Source organism: Lissotriton vulgaris, chromosome 3_1 (assembly GCF_964263255.1).
Source record: "Lissotriton vulgaris chromosome 3_1, aLisVul1.2, whole genome shotgun sequence".
NCBI classification, from domain to species: Eukaryota; Metazoa; Chordata; class Amphibia; order Caudata; family Salamandridae; genus Lissotriton; species Lissotriton vulgaris.
Window position 1 is genome coordinate 1,081,291,428 of NC_141689.1, and position 16,729 is coordinate 1,081,308,156.

Sequence of the window (16,729 nt, forward strand, 5' to 3'; positions counted from 1 at the left end):
GCAGGGCCGGCTTTAGCACTAGCGGCACCCTGTGCAACAATATTTGTTGGTGCCCCCCCCCCCCCATGACCACCTCCGCCATGGATTCCCTCAATGCCACCCTTTAACAATGCCCCAAGGTTCTATAACCACTGTCTCTTAGATTAATTTAGTTTTATAGCACCACTCATACCATTTTTTTAAGATGCCAGAACACTTTACATCACACATGCATTGCACAGAGACAATCATAGCTGTGCAAATCAGTATATAGGAAAGGTTACGCAAGACAGAGGCCTACAAGGAGTAGGAGTCACAGGTCATCCTTACTGGTAGCCAGTATAGTTTAAGGGTCCTTGGACCGAAAAAAGAACAAATTCTGAATTTAAAATGTACCATTGTTAGGGGGTTTCTTTAATATTAAGAATTGATTTCTCCCCAAATTAATCCCTTTTGCAACATTAGGACAACAAAAAACTAGGCAAAGAATATATAGCTCTAAATTTTTCCTTGCAATTTACATGCAGCAGGCACATTAACCCTCTGCATTATGGTGATTCAAAACGTTTACTAGACAAAGCTCCGGTCTTTCTCCTGGAAGAACATTAATCACCTGAGTTGTCATTTTTGTTGATGTCTGGAATTTGCTGAGTCAATGTATGCAGCATCAGGTGCTTTTGAAAAATGAACATGGCGCCCCCACCCTAAGTCAGTGCCCTGTGTCGGGACGACTCTCCCATGGTCCATAACTTACTCTGGATGTTAGAATTAGTGCAGCCTATCAGAGTTTCATCAAGTATAAGTTCATTGTGCAGGAAAGTGAATCTACATGTTAATGTTAAGGGGGTCATTATGATGGGGGGCGGACTCCAGTCCAGCTGCCACCGTAGTGGTGCCTGGGACCGCCCACCTACAACACGGTGGTCCCGCAAGTCAGATTATGATGCGACCGTCACCGTGTTGGTCGCATCTTGCATGGTTAACATTGCGGCGGGTGCTGCTGGCTGCATCACTCCCGCAGTGCTAAACATGCATGTTGGTTGTGCTTTTCTCTGTACTACGTGGCAATCACTACACAATGCCTGCCACTTAGTGCAGTGAAATGTAGCGGGGTACCCTGGGTACCCCCCACAGTGCACCACCCCCCAACGGGCCTCCAAATGCATTCTCCAGCAGCCTTTCAATGGTGGTTTACACACCACGGAAAGGCTGCCTGCGGGCAGCATCGTAATTTGGCAGACAGTGCCTACTAGGCACCACCATTTTAAGCTATCTGAACAGTCTGTGGTGGAGTTGTGCCATGGCTGGCGGTCTTTGCGCCCGCCATTGTCATGGCCCGATTCTCACCCGCCATCCTAATTTGGCGGGTGGAGAATCGTCTTCCGATGGCGGAGGGCCCGTCGCCTCATGGCTGGTGGTAGCAGACCCTCTGCCATCGCAATCACCCCCTAAGTTCTTCAGAGCAGCCACATTATCTTCCAAATACTCTTCTTTCTCTTGTTTCCTATGGAAGAATTTGTAGTGTTCTACCGTTACACACACTGTGGGATTAAAATAAGCATCCAAATCCTCTATTGCATGTTTGTAATCATCACCTTGACCTTATGGTCTGACTTTCTTCTGGATACGATTGTATGTATTCAATTCCCCAGCCCCTAAGCAGGGTGATACACATGTTTTCATTCTTTCAGGTGTTAGTTCCTCATTGTCTTCGAAAGTGGAAATGTTCTTTCCACTCATTCCACTTTAAGATAGGCTCCTCTCTACCTGCTAAGAAGGTCTGAGGGGTGACAAATTGCAGATATTTCCCGCAGTCATAGTAACACACACAATAGAACTGCACTATTTAATTAAAAGGACACTCTTTCTAAAATATTTAGACGCTATTACTGAATATAAATCGGATTTCTGTTTATAAGAATTTGTGAATGAGGAAAGTATGCCTTTCACTGTTGAAGGTATGCAACACATGGAGAAGCAGTCGTGTCGCTGTAGAAAGCTTGTCTTTTTATTCTCGTTTATGGCACGCGATCGACAAGGCTATTCAACGAAAGCGTGACTATCGCTGTAGAGTTACCATTAAAGATATGCAAAATAGGCAAAAACGAGCCTATTGCTGTGTAACATGAAAACTGACAGGCTAGTGATCCACAAGGATATTCAAACTAAAGCATGCCTGTCGCTGTATAAATTCCATTTAAGATAGGCAAAAATGCGCCTGCTGCTGCGCAACATGAAGACTGACAGGCTAGACTTGTTAGCATGCCTGTCGCTGTACTGTTGAGAAGGTTTCCCAATATATAGCCACCTTGCGTGCTGATTTTGTTTTCACAGTGACCACTGTGCATCCTTTCCAAAGCCAATAGGCCACACGAGTTCGCTCGCCAATTACTGATGTTCCACATCAATCAACATCATCAGCGCACTCGCTCATTCCAGTCGAACCTCACGCTCAGAAGCAGTAGAAGAATGTCCGTGTGCTAAAGCACTCGCACACCTCACAGCTGCCACATAAACGGTACAGTTTCATTTTTTAAGACTAAATATTTTTTTTATAGTCTGAGCCAAAGTCAATGTAAGAAGGATTCTCACCATGTGTGCCGCTCTGTAAGCCTGCCTGATCCGCTGTGTAACGTGCCCTATAAGCTGTAATGGTTCTCTTCAGTTATGGAAAATAAATTATTTGGGTTTCGTGTACCAGAAGTTGCCCCAGTTGTCGCCAAATCTGTAAAGATGACTTGTAAAGTCCTAACTTTACTACAGCTAAATTGAGAAAAATCCTAATTTTAAGACTTTCGTTATTCACAGAAGGCATTTAGGAGTCCTAAAGTTAGTAGTCCTAACTTTACTACTACTAAATTGAGAAAAATCGAAATTGTAGGACTTTCGGTATTCACAGAAGGTATTTAGGAGTCCTAAAGTTAGTAGTCCTAACTTTACTACTACTAAATTGAGAAAAATCGTAATTTTAGGACTTTCGGTATTCACAGAAGGCATTTAGGAGTCCTAAAGTTAGAAGTCCTAACTTTACTACTACTAAATTGAGAAAAATCCTAATTTTAAGACTTTCGGGATTTACAGAAGGCATTTAGGAGTCCTAAAGTTAGGAGTCCTTACTTCTGTGAATACCGAAATGAGTAAGTTCATTCTGTGAATACCAAAAGTAGTAAGTGCATTCTGTGAATGCCAAAAGTAGTAAGTGCATTCTGTGAATGCCAAAAGTAGTAAGTGCAATCTGTGAATACCAAAACAGTAGTAAGTTTAGGATTGAGTCTTAAATTCATTCTGTGAATCGGGTCCCACGTGTTTATCTAGAATATCATTCCTGACTTTATTCATACATATGTCTAAGCAAGATTTTTTATGTAACCAATTAGGATTACATTTAGTTCTAGCAATACGACCTCTGATAATTTCAAAAGGTGAAATTTTCAAAGCGTCATGAATATTGGTTCTATATGACCAAACAGCTTTGTAAATGTGAGTTTCCCAGTCTTCTTTTTTTAAATTAGCAATTTGAATAGCATTCTTTAAAACTTTAATAAATCTCTCACATAATCCATTTCCACTGGGATTGTATAATGAAGTGGTCCTGTGGGTAATTCCAGTTCTATCAAAATAAGCTTTAGCTAATTTTGACACGAATTGTACCCCATTATCACTAACGACTTGAGTAGGTAGACCTTCTTCAATAAACACTTTGTCAATGAAATCTAAAACTGTGGCTGAATCAACTTTATCTACAATGGTGATGCAAGGCTGTCTAGAAAAAATGTCAGTAATGGAAATTACTAATTTGTGATTATCACCTATGGGCCCCATAATGTCCATGGCAACAGTGTGCCAAGGACCTTCAGGAATAATAGGTTCACACATGTCAGGTTTTAGAGTATTGAGTACCTTATCCGAATTTGAGCAAATGACACATTCACTGACAGTTCTTTCAGCATAAATATCAATTCCCGGCCACCAATACACTAGTTTAACATTTGGTTTAGTTTTGACAATACCGCAATGGTCTTTGTGACACAACTGTAAAATGGAATCCCTTAAAGATGAAGGAGGAACAGCTTTATTACCTCTAAAAACTGTTTCATCTAAAATAGTAAGTTCATTTCTTACTTCCCAAAATGGTTTTAGATCAGATGATAATTTTTTTTTTCTATCCAACCTCTGTGAATGAATGAAATAGCAGCAGTACTGTCTTTTAAGTGTTCTTCATTCCATACCTTCTTATCAACACAGAAAGGATTTTCATCATGAATGAGAGCAACCTGTAAAGAATCCCATTCATTCACTTCACACTCTTGTATATCAGAAGGCATGCGGGAAAGAAAATCAGCAATTACATTGCTTTTACCTGGAAAATATTCAATTTTAATTATAAAATCCTGTAGACGCATAGCCATTCTAGCCATCCTAGCTGTTGCATTGTAGAGACCCTCAGTTGAAAGTGGCTTAGTAAGGGGTTTGTGTCAGATCTAACCACGCTTTTCGTACCCCACACAAAACTACAGAAATGTTCTAAAGCCCAAACTACCGCTAGTGTTTCTTTCTCGATCACAGAGAATTTACTCGCTGGAATAGAAAGAGGCCTGGGAGCAAACGCAACAATGCGTTCTTTACCCAATCCATCAATTTGAGAAAGCATAGCACCTAAACCTTTGTTGCTAGCATCTACAGTAATCACAGAATTAAGGTCTAAATCAAAAGGAGATAATACTGGAGCATTAATAATGTCCATTTTGATACCATTAAATTCATCCTCGCATAAGGCAGCCCACTCAAATTTGACTTTACTCTTCATAACTTGTCTGATATTAAAAACTTTGCTAGAAAAGCCCTTAATGAATATAGAATAAAACTTCACCATACCTAAAAATGATCGAACATCATCCTTATTAGAAGGGGGAGGAGCGTCTTTTATGGCGTCAACCAATTTAGGCTTGGTAGATACGCCATCAGAACATAAAACATGTCCAAGATAAGTCACAGATTTAACCCCAAAATGACACTTAAAAAAAAATCAATGGTTAACCCTTTTTCTTCAAGTGTGCCTAGTACTTCTTAAAGAATAGAATTGTGTTCCTTTTTGTCTTTCCCATATACTAGAATGTCATCTTGAAAGAATTTAACTTTAAAGTGTTTACCAAAGAGCTGGTGCATAATGCGTTGAAAAATGGCAGCTGCAGAAGCTAATCCAAACGGCATCCTTTTAAACTGAAAACAACCCATGGGTGTAATGAATGCCGTGAGATGCTTACTATCACTATCAAGTGAGATCTGATGATAAGCAGCAGAAAGATCCAGTGTAGAAAAAATAGAGGCACCATTAACTGAAGACAACATCTCAGAAATTTTTGGTAATGGAAACTTGTCTATAACTATATTTTCATTCAAATGGCGAAGATCTACACATAGGCAAATCTTGCCATTGGAACGTCTAGCGATTACAACTGGTGAAATCCATTCTGAGGACTCTATGGGTTCAATTATATCCTCCTTAACTAATTTTTCCAACTCTTTTTCAGCATCACCACGTATCAAAATAGGAATATTTCTAGCTTTAAAAGTTTTTGGGTTGGCATTACTCTTTAAAACAATGTAATGAGAAAATACTTGAAAAGTACCGATTTTACCACTTTTGGAAATTTTTTAAGCATGGAATCGCCAATTTCTATACCATCATTGATGACCAAAACAGGTTCGGGACTATTGGGGTTCAATATATTATCCAAATCCCTTTGATCCCTCCACCCAAGGACAGAGGGTCCTTGTTTAGCAACATAAAGCTTTCCAAAAGATCCCCTCCCCTTGAACCTAAACTTCAAGGTTTTGAAACCTATCATATCAACCTTTCCCCCTGAATATCCTTCTGGAGCAATGTCTGATGTATAGAGATTGTTTACAAAGTAACGTACAAAATCAGAATTCCAGACATTCTCGTTAACTATGGCTTATGGAGAACCAGAATCAGCGTAGATATTAATAGGAACTCCACCGATAAGCATGTTGCAGATAAGTTTTTTGAGAATTCTTTCCGATAAGAATCATCAATATGAAATATGTAAATTTTGTCAAGAGGTCTTTGAACAGATTCGTCTTCAACTGAACAATGCGTTATTTTTTTTAACACAATCATCCTCAACAGAACAGTGCATGTCTTTATTAACAATGCTCTCGTCATCACTGGAAGATGAATCACAAATAATTTTCACTTTTTACTTTTAACTCTGTGGCAATCTCTGGAGTAATGTCCAATTAACCCACAATTAGAACTTTTTTCCTTAATGGCTGGACGCAATTTATAATTAGCTAAATGTGAATTACTCCCACACCGAAAACACTTAAGATTATCACTATTTCTAGTTTGATTAGGTTTAGACTTGAATTGATACTTTTGTTTATAATTAGATTTGTTTTGAACTTTGGAGATGGTTTGTTCTGAGACTGTTTTTTGCTCAGAAACAATTTTTTCTTCAATTTTAATGGCTTTGGCACTCCGACCTGAAAGTTCAGCCTTTCTGACAATAGCTAAAACATGTTTAAGATCTGAATCACCATTGATCCAAAGTCTGTCTTGGATTGATGGGTCTGAGGCATGCATAACAACTTGATCTCTAATAAACTGTTCTTCAAGATGGTCAAACTTACAGTCTTCTGCCATTTTTTTAAGTTCAGCAACATACACATCAATGGTTTTGCTAGGCTGTTGTTTCCTGCGAAAAAAATTGAATCTAGTAATACCCATACACACTTTAGGAGAAAGTGATTATCAAAATCTTTTAAAATATCTGTAAAAACATTTGAATCTCCACCTCCAACACTTTTTGTCATTTCTTCGAAAACTTTTAAACCACCAGCACCTAGAGAATGCAAAAGAGTTTTTTCTTCCTCTCTGGTTTCATCTTTCCTTCTTCGTCAATGGTATCAATAAAGTTCAAGAAATATGCTTTCCATTGAAGCCACTTCATGCATGGTTCAGTTCCAGAAGGACAGACAGCTTGTGGTGATTGAATTGTAAAGTTTTGTGTAGCCATATTGAAGAATGAATTGTAAAGTTAAATCTAAACAATTAAGGAATTTAGATTTGAAGATGTAGTTGACTTAAGAAAATAAAAATTACTGAAAAAAGAAAGCTTACTTGTACAAAAAAATACCTTTTAATCATAAAATGAAGAGAATACCTCCAAACGCTGTGAAAAACACCCTTCTGTGCGAGTTACACGATGAAAATCGCGCAAATTACTTCAAAATCGTCACTCGATATCTTCACTCGATATCGTTGCAATGGTGATCTCAAAATGTCCGCCAGCGTCTTACATCATCCCGTTGCGCTGTGTGCAGAATGCGTGATGTGCCAGCATCATCCAACAAGCAGAATCAGTGCGCGTGTAAAGAATGCAGAGGAAGATGCACTCGCGCTTCAGGTAATTGCTTCAACCTTTTTCAAAAGATGCGTTGGCAATTTAATGCGCAGGAAGGTGATCGTATTACTAAAAATAGTAACATTTTAATCCTCAAATACACGGCAGAATACATGCGCAATGATTTCAGAAGTTAATAAAAATTAAATGCGCAAAATAGAAACAAAGGTATTCTTGAGAAGAAGAGAAATAAATCGCAAGCTTTACTCACAGAACGAGCTGGTCGATTTCACTTCAGGCTTGAAATGGAAAGTTCTTTTTCATGTGAGTCAATAAAGTTAAAAGTTCAATTCTTCTCTTCTTCGAAAATTTTATTCGGTGAAAATTAAAAATTAATAAATAAGGGTTTGAGGGTTTCCTGGTGCTTCTGTAAGATCGTCGCCAAAATTGTAATGTTTAATCCACGCAGAATTGATGATAAAATCATTTTATTGGGAGAAGCACAGGAGCAAGGTAGGACGCAGCCTACACAGGACTTCTTTCCCAGCAACTGCCTTAACAGAAGCAGGGAAAGAATCTTACAGCCATAAAGAACGTTACAGAAAATGCAATTCTACAATAATATTTAAAGGTACAACATGATAACAGGTATCTGAAAATTCCGACTAACTGCGAATCAGGCCTTTAGATGTATCATTTATACTTCTATATGTTGTTGATTATCAATTATCCTTACATGTTTATTTGAGACCAATAGAAGTGTACACTGTGTAGTAGTTATTCTGTCTTCAAGACCCATTCAATTAAAAATATGCTTGAGGTGTCAAGTAAGAGAGGGCACACAAAAAGAGACAAGCACGTAAATTGTTTACCTTGTTGAGTATGTCCTCAGTCATTCAGTATTAACTTTATTCGATCAAAATAAATTAGAACATAAAAGTCCAATACAAAGAGGTGCAAAATCCAATAAAAATGTGACATATTTTGACAATACAGTTTAAAATCTTTTGATATGAATAATAATTAGACTCCAATATTCTCCATTTATATCATCCATACATTGTATTAAGATAATAGCTTTAACACAGAGGAAAAGTGATGAGGAACAAATGGAAAAACCTCAGCTAAGGGTTCCCTCTGCATTATTGCTTAGCTATTTTCTAATAGTCCTGTGTTAAATATCATAATAGCAGATATTAGAGGTTTCTTCAAATCCATAATTCATTATATATTTCAGGATGATAAATCCGCATTGATAAAACACTGTGTCAATTATTTATTTGTAAAAATGTATACAGAATGAATCATATCATCTATATAGTATTCTTTTTGCATAAAAAACAGCCCACAAGAAGCTTGACATACTGCAACAAAGCTTAACAGTAGGTAGTGATTGCAGGAAAAGATATGCAGGACATTGTGTAAACTGTAAGGACCTTAGGAAAGGTAGGATGTAGCGTTTACTCCATTTATTATAAAATTTACAAAACAGTACAACGTGCATGTTGCTCTGAGGTAATATGCCGTTGCAAGGGTAATTGCTTAAATTTAGTGATCAATCATTGGGTTCAGGAAAGCTGACCAGCTGATGGAAAAAATCCATTCTAAAATGAGTCAGGGCAAATTTATGCCTTGAATTAGATACATCTTTGTAAAAATAGAAGGTTTTGATAGTTTGGCGGTCAAACTAAGGTTCTCTAAGTGCGCAGCGCATTCATTTTTTAATGCTGTTCTAGTAATAGCTACCAGGGAGTCTGTTTCTTCAATCTAGTCTGGATGCCCAAAGTCTCAGCAAACGCGTTGGTTATATACCAATCACGGAATGAAAGTGAACAGAGTTGATTTTAAGCAATTACCAATAATAGCAGAGTTTATGCCAAAGTAATATGGGTTGCATCCTGATTATGTCAATGAAAACTAGAACCCCCAACTCAGAGTAACAAACATATGTAGGGGCACTTTTGGGGGTGTCAAGCAGATACCTCAAAAACTCATTCTTTACCAGTTGCAGAGCTTTACATTTGGTATGCCCCCATATCCCCGCCCCATATAATGCTATGCTAAACATTTGGGATTGTAAATCATAATCATCTTCACTGTGGGATTTGTGTCCAACCTACTGGCAAATTTCACAAGACCATGCTAGCCTTTCTAAATAATAATGCCCTGGTAGATATGGCGCAGTTCCATGTGCCTTCTTTGTCAAAGAGGACACCTAGATAGAGGAATCTGTTTGTAAAATTTAAATTGGTGTCCCTGATTTGTATGTCACGACAGGTGGGGGTTTTCCTGCCACACTTCATTATAAATGTTTTAGATTGATTAACTAGCAAGTTGTGATCCTGCATAAATTCAACTAAGGTGTTAAGTAGGGACTGCAAGGGGAGTGCAGGCGATAAGAACGGCATCATCTGTATAGAGGAGGGCCAGCACTGGGCCAGGACCTGCCTGTGGAAGGTCTTTAGAATAAAAAGTCAGCCCTATGCCTGCATTATTTATATATAAGGAGAAAAGAAAAGGAGCTAAGACGCAACCTTGTCTTACACCTCTCTCAACACTGAAGGGCTGGGCGCATTCTCCCCTAATGCCGTATCTGACCCTAGCTTTGGATCCTGTATACAGGTCCCTCAGAAAAATAATGATCGGTGTCTACACTCCCATATTGGACATAATTGTCCATAGCGTAGAGTGACTGACAAAATCAAATGCTGAGGACAGATCGACAAATCCCAGGAATAAATACCCACCCTTAATCCTAGTATATTTTATTGTGAACATGCTTAAATTGAGACTCTGTTCAATTGTCCCAACCCCACTGTGAAATCTGTACTGAAGGTCTAACAAAATATCCTTTGATGATGCCCACTCTTGTAGCCTGCTCAAACTAATACAACCCACTATCAGTAAAAAATCAAGCAGGGAAATCGGCCTATAATATGCAGGATTATGTCTGTCTCCCTTTTTATAGATTGGTACAATTATTTATTCCACCCATGTGGTGAGAAAGGCTATATTAAGCAGTCCCTTAATACAACAGTTAATAACGGTCCCCATAAAGTAATGTTAGCTTTGTTCAGGTCCACTGGGATAGCATCAGGGCCTGGTGTTTTTCCACCTTTCTAGCAGTAATTGCCCTGTTGACTTCCTCCAAAACAAACAGAAGAATTGGGGGAGATTGGGTTGAGACTAAGATGTAATTCTTGTGTGGGTCTTATAGTATTCGATATAGGGATTAAATAGGAAAAAATAACAGAGAAATGTTTTAATCAGTCATTGCCCGGTATGGCGACCACGATCCCAGGGCCCTTATCTGCTCTCAGAGGTGCAGATAGTCTTAGTTTCCTTTGTTTCACTGCCTATTTATAGGCTAGTCTGCAGGCCTGGATCTTAGATCTACATCTCGGGTTTTTGTGTAATGTGTCCTTTAGCCTCTTATTAGCCTTGGTGCATGATGAATCAAACCATCCATTTTTCTCCTTTTTTTGTTTCCTGGTAACGAGGAGATTCTCCTTCATGCCCTGTGTAATTGGCAAGAAGGAATTAATGATAGCTTTTGGTTGTGAGGATTCATCTAGACAAGTCTCAAAGGCGTCCCCTGTACTACAGATTAGTTGTTTTAAAAAACCCTCAGGGATAATCTGTTGCCACTGCAGGAAGTAGCCATTGAGAGTTGCTAGCTCGAACCCTCCAGTCTGGACGGTGGTGTGGCTACTGTGCTTTTTGGATAGTAACAAAGGTGAAATTTAGACAAACTGTGGGAAGTGGTCGCTTAGTGGGGTAGAACGAGTATTAAAATTAGAAGCACAAGCAGCGCAATTATTATGTAATAGGATGTAGTCAGTATTGCAGGTGGGTGTTTCTGCCGTTAAAAGTGCACCTAAATGGATCATATGGGGATGACATTTTATTAGAGAACACTAATTCCAATTTAAACATGAATTCATTTAGCTTATCCCCATATCCATTATGTATAAAATGTGTTTGGTCTACATCCAGCCACGGTCCATGCAGGTAACAGTGGTGGGGCGGTGTACCCGCCGGTGTGGGAGTATTTCGAGGGACAATGCAGAGGGAAAATTAATTATTTATTTAATATTTCCTTGGCATCGTCCTTCGAAATCCCCCCCAACCGGCCCCACCTCTGTTACCTGCACGGACCGCGGCTGCTTACATCATCTTGCTTGGTCAGACCACATATTTTTTCAGAAGCTAGACTATATGGTGCATTATTATCGAAGTTAATTACAGCTAACCGCGCTGGGTCAGTACCTTCACAAACAATTACTTGATAACAAGGATTAACTACTTCTTTAGTTATTTCAACAAGTTGTAGATTGTTAGAAACGAAGATTCATAACCTGCCTTTTGATCTTCTACGTGATGTTGGAGAGGCAACAACATAGTATGATCTATAACCATTTATCTGCAGGGGCTCCAGGAGCCAGGACTCTTCGAGACAAATACATTTTAAGTCCGCAGGAAATTCTTGCCATTCCAAATTGTTAATTTTGTTCCGGAGACCTGCCACATTCCAGAACAAAAATCCAATCGATTCAGGGCAGACTTCGGGAGGGCTCACTGCACGGTTTATTAATGGAACAACTGTGGTAGAATCAGTAGTTAGCTGTGTAATAATGTTAGATTGACGAATATTTACCCCACTAAATTCTTGAGTGAATCTCCTGTTTTTAGGGTTGTACAGGGAGGTAGCAATCTCTGATCCTCCCCCCCCCCCCACACACAGAACCCACCAAAGATGTCCTCAAGATGTGTAGCTCTGTTATTGGAGTACAAGAAATCCAGGTTTCAACCCAAGTAACCATACTATTTAGTCAATCACCTTGTTACGATTCCAGTCATTTGTCACCTCACTAGGGTTTTTTTTTATTTCAAATCTTTTTTATTAAATTTACGAACTGAACTTTTAGGAGTCGACAAAATAAGGGAAATGATAAGCACAATGGTGGAATGCAGTCGGAATGAAAGTAAGAATACAAGTAAATAATAAATAACTAAATAAATAATAACTAAATAAATAAGAAAATAAGAAAAAAATAGGTTCCTCAAGTGCCTTGCATGGTGAGGCCATTAAGGACCGTTTGATTAACCCAAAAAGGCCTAAAAAATGTACGTCATTTTCCAGGATGTAACTCACAGGCTGAGGGGCCCAACACTGCTAAGCATGCAAGTTTACCTTTGGGGTATTTGCCTGATGATGCTGTTCTAATCATACAGACTAATAATACAATGAAATTTGCAGTCATATACACCCCTCTCCGTAGAGGGGAAATTATTACCTGATTCTGTGACATTGCTGATTGATTATGTCACATCTATATGTCAATATTTGCATGTACTCCATTAAAAGTAGTTTAAAAAATACATCCCTTTCCATAGAAACTGAGGATACGTTGAAGAGTGTGGGGTCGTCCCTCTCTGCATTTCACATATTCCACATAGACAATAGACAATAGGTCATAGAGGTCGCCCTGGAGTCTCTAAAATATAAACCTGATGATGGGTACCTAAACAAATCAAACGTGAACGTGTTCCTACTACTTTTTTACATATATATATAATGAAGATGATTATACAACTCCTTTAATATACCTATTGCCACATAGCTTCAGCAACATATAAATCTTTTTTGTTTACGGCAACCTAGTATTGGGTGCCTCTCCCAAAGATCACTCACAGAACCATCTAGGGCATGGCTATTGTTAGAGCGGTAGTACCAAGGCTGGGGGCTATGAGGGACTCACTTGACTCAAAATTAGGCTGTAATGTGTTGCTTAACCAGTACACTGGTGCCCATCCTCTTTCCCTGCATTAAAACGCATGGCGTCATTGCATCTTCGAGACTCACTCACAAGAGAACACACCACGCCAAAGATTGAGCAAGGTAATATTGGAGAGTAGTATTTTCTCAACTGGTTCATCTTTATTTTGCCTCTTTTCAGGTTCACCTGTGACTATGCAAAGAGGCACCCTGAATTCTCGATACAGCTGCTTTTGAGAATCAGCAAAGGTTACCAAGACCTTCTGACCAAATCTTGCGCTGGGGAAAACCCGCACGATTCTTTGGTTAAAGGGGTGAGTTCCACTATTTTCCATTTTCTACAGAACAAATCATGCCAGTATTGGTGCATCCTGTGGTGATTAGGATATGAATTGGTGGAAGGCCCTTATACCCTCCCTCTTTCATAAGTGTTAAATATTTTCGGGGAATTATCCTATTAATGCCAGTATTTAAATTGCTAATAATTCTTAAGATTTTTCATAGCAATGCTCATGTTCCCTTGGTATATTATTATTGTGATCTTTCTGCAATTTTATATGCCCTTTGCTTCATATACCACCCAATAACATATTTTTTGTCGTCTAAGCCAAATCTATAATTTAGTTCTTTATTTAGCTATTTTGATATTATAGGCGAACAAAGGCACATCTCATTACTTCTTCGCTAAAAAATATTACGGAACCTATGGCAGCCAAGCTATATTTCAAGCAGGTGACGTTTTGTAACAGCAAACCTATCCCATTTCTCTTGTATGCCTACCTAATGATAAAACAATCATAAAACTGAATAACCTCCACATGAAGAACATTTGAACTCTTGCTGGGCCTTGTTCTTCCAACCGCCTTGAAAAATCCGATTGGAATTTGCTTTACTCCAGCTACACGCACAAGATAAATGAGCAGTTCTAAATTATACATGTGATTGTTTTAATGCAAGGAATGACACCTTGAAGCATCACACAAGGTCCAATTATCAGAGGCTCACTTGGCAGCCTTGAGTCTTATAGCGATACATAAAGTTATAACCCAGAATAATTTGCCTTTTTTTGCCTCTCCTCTCCAGCTCATCACCCAAGCTTTTTTATAAGGAGATCCCTGAGAGATAACTTCACACAGACTGACCTAACCAACCTATTACAATCAGTGGCGGCTGCTGCCACTAATTCCTGTTGCAAGATAAAGTGGTCACAGTGTAATTGAACTTAACATCAGATATATCACCTTTAGTAAATCGAATGTACAATGTATTCATAGTTAGAAAAAAAAATATTCATATTAAATCGCAGCACAAATATCTACATAGTTGTGAGGGGGTGCTCCAAGGGGGAAGAGAGGGAGTGCTTGAAGATGTGCATTGGTGAGGGTTGACGAAAGGAAGGAAGGGCGATGAGCAATATATACATCAACAATTAGTAGAAACATATCCAGCTGCATTTAAGGTTAAATATACATGAAAATCTATAGTATCGTAGTAACACAGTCAATAAATTGCTGTTGTCTCTACGTGGAACCAGATAAAACCATTGACGTTTCGACCCCAAAGGTTTGGGTTGGTAATTTCAATCCTAACATGGAGGTCTTCAGCAGGACAAGGGGAGACACCTGAGAATAGTCAAAAATAAAGTTGCCTAGTTGCTACAGGTGATGGAAAAATTTGTCGTAATTCATTAATCTATGCGAGGCAATGAATGTTACTCTTAAATCCACCTAGAAGATATGCTCAAAAATGAGGACCGAAGGTTTCTTTGTTGTTGAGGCGTGCGTCTGTATTCGAAGCATGTCAATGTGCATGCTGAAAACAAACAGAAGGAGTGTATCAGCAGTAATGAATTTGCTCAATAAATGTTTTGGAGCAAAGATCATAGTTGAAGTTAGAATTCATCGAAAGAATAATCTGAGAGCCCCAGACAGGAAGGAATCTGTAAACAATCTAGTGAGGAAGCACAAGAAGGAATGGTTGGCTTCACAAGCTACCTTCAAGTTTAAACAAGGAACTAATACAAAGAGGGGCAGTACGCGAGACATACCTCTGCAATCGGTCAGGATCAACCGGACATCTGGCAAGCGAGGCTGTGGCAGCGTCTGTTAAATGCAGACCGCAGAGCTGTCATCGTGCACGTACCTGATGGGCACGTAACCCGATCAGCAGGTAGATGCTGACATAAACTTGGAGGTAGGGTGCTGCGATTGAATATGAATATATTTTTGCTCTAAATATGAATGCATTGTAAATTTGATTTGCTATAGGTGATGTTGTATCTGATGTTAAGTTCATTTCCACTTTGACCACTTTATCTTGTTGTTAGAACTGGGGGTCACTAGCTAGCAGAAGTAGGTACCACTGCCCAAACAGGGGCCCTTGCTTATAAGCAGGGTAAGAAGGATACACTCTTCAGATAACCCCTGATCAACCCCTTGGTAGCTTGGCACGAGCAGTCAGGCTTATCGAAGGCATTGTGCAAAGTATTTGTACCAACACTCACAGTAACACAGTGAAAACACCACAAACGGACTCCACAATAGTTTAGAAAAATAAAGGTATTTAATCTAAACTACACAAGACCAAAATGACAAAAATCCAACATACACAGTTCAATAATATGGTTTCAAATGAGTTCTTAAGGTTGCGTTAAAATAATACACAGTTGCGTCACGTTTTAGCCAACAGTACCTTTAGATGCGACAAAAGTTCCAAGTGAAAGCTGTAGCGTTGAAAAGCAAGCTATGCGTCACTCCTGAGACACTGGGGAGGCAATGTGACAAGCCCACTGGATGCAGCGGGTGTGTTGCGATGACTCCGGTCTGTATAGGGAGGAATGCGATACCATGCGTGGATTCTGGTGCACAGGTTTCGGTGGAAGAGGCTCGCAAAAGGTACGATGCAACGATCATTGGGGCGGCGACAATCTCCGGTGCGGCAACGATGAGCGGCTCCGTGTCGATCTTCTCTTCTCGCAGCCCCTCGATGCGATGGCTCCGCAACAACTCTCGCAGCGACGTGATGCGGTCCACAAGCAAGTGGTGCCACGATCTCACCCAGTGACGTCGGGCTCTGCGACGATACTCGCAGCAATGGTAATCTTCCTGCACCGGACTGGTGCGTCTCACAAAGGATGCAACGACTCTGGCAGTGGCAACAGGCGCTGCGACGATCTCGGCCTTCGTAGCGGCAGGAATTTCCTCGCACCGGGGATGCACTCCGCAAGCAAGCAATGCGTTAAAACTTGCAGAAAGTTTTTAAATCTTGGTTTCCAGCTTCCCAACACAGGTACAACTTCCAGAAGCACCACAACTGGCCCAAGCACTCTAGGAAGGACAGAACTCTCCCGCAGAGTTCAGGGAAGCTGGGGGTGAAGTCCTTTTGTTCCTGGGACTGCTTAACAGGGAGCCAGCTCTTCTTCAGGCCCTTGGAGATTCCTTCAAGCAAGGGGACACAGCACACAGCAAAGTCCTCCCCCTCTACTTGGCAGCAAAGCAACTGCAGGTCAGTCCAGCAAAGCAACAGCAGAACAGTCTTCCTTCTTCAGTCTTCCACCTTTCTCCTTGGCAGAGGTTCCTTCTTGATTCCAGGATGATCTATTTTT

General features: G+C 39.7%; 1 protein-coding gene across 1 annotated transcript in view; it reads left to right on the forward strand.

Annotated features, from left to right (window-relative positions):
* Nucleotides 1-16,729, forward strand: part of LOC147727443 (serum albumin-like) — a 217,678-nt gene that overhangs the window by 122,555 nt on the left and 78,394 nt on the right. Inside the window, exon 9 of the mRNA XM_086961515.1 lies at nt 13,307-13,439. Coding sequence (XP_086817641.1) covers nt 13,307-13,439 — 133 coding nt within the window. The remainder of the gene's footprint in view (nt 1-13,306; nt 13,440-16,729) is intronic.